This window comes from Diceros bicornis, chromosome 7 (assembly GCF_020826845.1).
Source record: "Diceros bicornis minor isolate mBicDic1 chromosome 7, mDicBic1.mat.cur, whole genome shotgun sequence".
Lineage (NCBI taxonomy): Eukaryota > Metazoa > Chordata > Mammalia > Perissodactyla > Rhinocerotidae > Diceros > Diceros bicornis.
In genome coordinates this window covers 19,495,967-19,499,593 of record NC_080746.1, presented here as the reverse complement: position 1 = coordinate 19,499,593, position 3,627 = coordinate 19,495,967, and the positions used below count along the sequence as shown (strand labels likewise).

The following is a 3,627-nucleotide window of genomic DNA, read 5'->3' as shown; positions in this document are numbered from 1 at the left end:
GTGCGGGTGTGGTGGTCTTTCCTCGTGGGGTCCCAGCGCCCCGAGTTCTCGGGGCATCTTCTAAAGGAGCCCTCCCCAGGGACCGTCTTCTTCATGGCGTCCTCTGGAGAGGGCATCTCGGTTGCGACCTTTAAAAACACCTCGTTCTTCTTCTCCCTCTGACCGCCATGGCCCCGACTCTCTCTGTAGCCTTCCTAGAGGAGCTCCTCCCTCCACCAAGTCTCCTTCCTTCTCGCGGTCACATCTCCTTTCTTCCCTGCGTCCCCGGAGAGTCCACTTGTATCTTAGGGGGCTTCCGCCGCGCCCACGTCCCCTCGACGGTGCCAGCTCTGGCCGCCAGAGGGCGCCGTCGCGGGCGGCCGGTGCCACCGCGGCCTCTCCTCTCCCGGCCGAGCCTCTCCCCCTCCGCTCGTGCCGCCGGAAGTGGGAGGTGTCGCGCGCGGGCCGGCGCTCGACCCCTCCCCCAGGCTCGGCCGCCCCCTCCCCCCGCTCCGCCCGCTCAGGTGCGTCCCGTCCCTCCCCCCTTCCCTCCCGGGGGCGCGGCGCGGGAGGGGTGTGCGGGGCGGCGCGGGCCGGGGGCTGCGACGCGCGGGGACGGGGTCGAGGTGGGGGGCGTGGAGGGTGCTGTGCGGATGGGAGCGGGGGGTCCTGGCCTAGAAGTGGGACGGGGGCTGGCGCCGGAGTTGGGGGGCCGAGAGGAAGGTGCGAGGGGGTTCTGGCTGGAGGAAGCGGCCCGCTCCGCTAGTCCCTTGTTGAGGGCGGCCGTGGCCACCGGCGCTGCTTCCCCCCATTGTCCATTCGCGGCCGTGCCCCGTTCTCCCCCGAGGACCCGTGGCTCCCAGCGTCGCCGCCTCGCTGGTGGTCGACGCCGGGGTGCAGTGCGGGGATTCTCTTGGCACATTCGACTTCCTGCCCTCTGTTGCAGCCTCCAGCTAGATGGACCTGCCCCGCTCTCCCTTAGAGTTGCATGTATGACCCGTGCTCTGTGCTTTCGTGCACCGGGCACCAGCGACTCCCGACCCGGGCTCTGTTGGGGCAGGATGTTTGCACCTGAGGGAGCAGTCATGGCGGTTTGGGGCCCATTTTCTCCTCGGAGCGTTGTATCCTGGAGGAGACTGAGGCACAGAGGGTCTCTGGCCTGTGACTGAAGTGTTGACACAGCCTAGCCTCCATCCCTGCCCTCTGCGCTCTTCAAGGTGCAGGAGTATAACTGTGATGCTATTAAAATTAAAACAACAATTTAAACCAACCCTATGTTGCGCCTTTCTCCTTCAAATATTCTTTTTTCCCCTTTCTCTTCACCGTAGAGGGCCATGAGTTTGTCTTACAGCATAAAGAATGACCTTTTGATCTAAGAAAGGTGTCTGTCCCGGTTCCCTTACTTGGATTACCCTGTTTTTCAGCTTCTCATTTTCATGCTAGAATAACCCAAATTCTCATACTCTTTGCACCCCGGTGGTAACTGTGAGGAGTCTGTACTTTGCTCAGTCACTGGTTATCAGACTTTTCCCAACTGTGGGGAACATACTGACAGAGTAATAGATACTTGGATTGCTCAATGTAATACTGCTTTTTCTCTCACACGCAGACACCTCCAAAAAACTTTCCATTAATGGGGAATGCTTTTAATGTAACAGCCATAAAATGATTTAAAAACATAAGCTATTATTGATATTAGGCCAAAAAATACATTCTTTATAAAGGATATTAGGTAAGGTAGGTATGTGGACCATTTGGAAGATTCTCACAGACCAGATTCCACTGTTTTAAATAACTGCATTTCTGCCAAAAGTGAAAATCAAAGCTGTACACAGACTGCTAGATATTTATATGAATATAGTGACTCCTAATTGATATCCGCTGGGACCTATTGCGTGCAATGGCTCTTTTAATACGCTACTACAGAATACTCTTAAGTATTTTCTCCTGGAGCCCAACTTGGTGTTTCTTTCCTGGAACAACTCTGTGTATGGACATTCTGAGGGGGGAAGATGGATTTGTTTTAAAATTTTGAAACTTGTAGCCTGTAATTTGTTTCTGAATGTACAGAGCATGATGGCAGCGTCTGAGGTGGCTGGTGTGGTGGCCAATGCCCCCAATTCTCCGGAATCTTCTTCCAGTGTATGTGCTTCCAAATCAGATGAAGGTCTCCCAGATGGTCTAAGGTAACGTGTGGATTCTTGACTGGGAAGATTTCATTTGGGTAATGGGCTTTCGAGAAGGGCTTCTTATGGAAATATAGCTGGTCTTTCCTCTTTTTGGCTCTAGTGGCACTGCACTAGATTTAGCTTTTTAACGGTAGGGACTGTCTGATCTAGATTTGTATTTCAGGTACCTATCACAGTGTCTGACACTCAGCAGGCATGCTGAATGTTTGTTGAATAAATAGATTAGAATACAGGGGGTCAAACTCATCCAAAAATGCAAATATTTCCGTACCCTATCCTACATGGGCTACATGTTCGTTTAATTGTATGTTTATATATCGTACCTATATATACACGTTTTCTATATTAGATAGATATAGATATACATAGACACGTATAAACAAATACACATGTATGTTTATGTGTTTGTATTTCTATATCTATCTCTCTATAGATAAATAGATAGCTTTATTAATATGGCTTATTGCTTCCTGTATGTATTTTGCCTTCCATCTAAACTCTGGAGGGCAGGACTTATAATTACCCAACCTTGCTCTTACAGTGCTTAACACATTGTTATGTACAATGTTGTCCTAAATTGACTATATATTCTACCTTAACTCTTTTCTAGATTACCTAGGACCTAATACAATAGATAATACTGCACTAACAGCTGTATATGTACTATCACATTTAATTCTCACAACAGTCTCAGGAGGTAGGTGCTGATATTATTATTCCCATTTACAGGTGAGGAAACTGAGACCCAGAGAGGTTAGTAGCTTGCCCAACGTTACTAAGCTAGGTTGGAGTCAGGGTGTGAACCCAGGCTTGTCTGACCCTAGAGTACTTAATAAATATATTTGTTTAAAAGAGAAGTTTGTAGTGAATGGATAATGGGGAAAAATGTTAAGTAAGTTTACTATAAGCATGGATCTTCATTGTATAAATAAAATCAGCCGCATGCTACTAGTGATAATAACAGCGTCTAAGGTCTATTGAGTGTTTACTATGTGCCAGGCACTGTATTAAGAACTTTGTATGCATTATCTCATATAATCCTCGTGATAATCCTGTTAGATGAGTAAGATTATTTCTCTTTTACTATTGAAGTTAAGTAACTTGCCCAGAATCAAACAACTAGTAAATAGCAGAGTCAGGATTCACACCCAGGTACTGTATATGCCCACATTTATGACTAAGTGTCGTCCCCCACCCATTAACTCCCAACAAGGAATCAGCTTAGAGTGTTTGTAAAGATTTTCATATCATGAGATGCTCTCTCCATTGTTTTATTTTGAACAGCTGGTACTATTGAGGGAAGAAGGGCACAGTGACCTGAAGCCTCAGACAATGCTAGTTTGAGGTGCTTAAGGGCATCAGTTGACAGAATCAGTTTAAAAAAAAGAAAGGAAAAAGAAATTTAACACAGTTTTAGTCATTATTCTTGAGTGAAGGACTTACAGTTGTGAATGTTGGA

At 47.9% G+C, this 3,627-nt stretch overlaps 1 protein-coding gene across 5 annotated transcripts in view; it reads left to right on the top strand.

Moving 5' to 3' along the window:
• The first annotated feature begins 62 nt into the window (after nucleotides 1-62).
• The window catches only part of RNF214 (ring finger protein 214), a 44,368-nt gene continuing 40,803 nt past the window's right edge, over nucleotides 63-3,627 (top strand). For 2 of the 5 annotated variants that reach the window (XM_058545162.1, XM_058545160.1), the window contains exons 1-2: nucleotides 395-503; nucleotides 2,050-2,165. In XM_058545162.1, the coding sequence (XP_058401145.1) occupies nucleotides 2,053-2,165 (113 nt within the window). In that variant the 5' untranslated portion in view covers nucleotides 395-503; nucleotides 2,050-2,052. Of the gene's footprint in view, nucleotides 504-730; nucleotides 1,197-2,049; nucleotides 2,166-3,627 lie in introns of those variants that run through there. The other 3 variants (XM_058545161.1, XM_058545165.1, XM_058545163.1) reach the window with 3 other exon arrangements.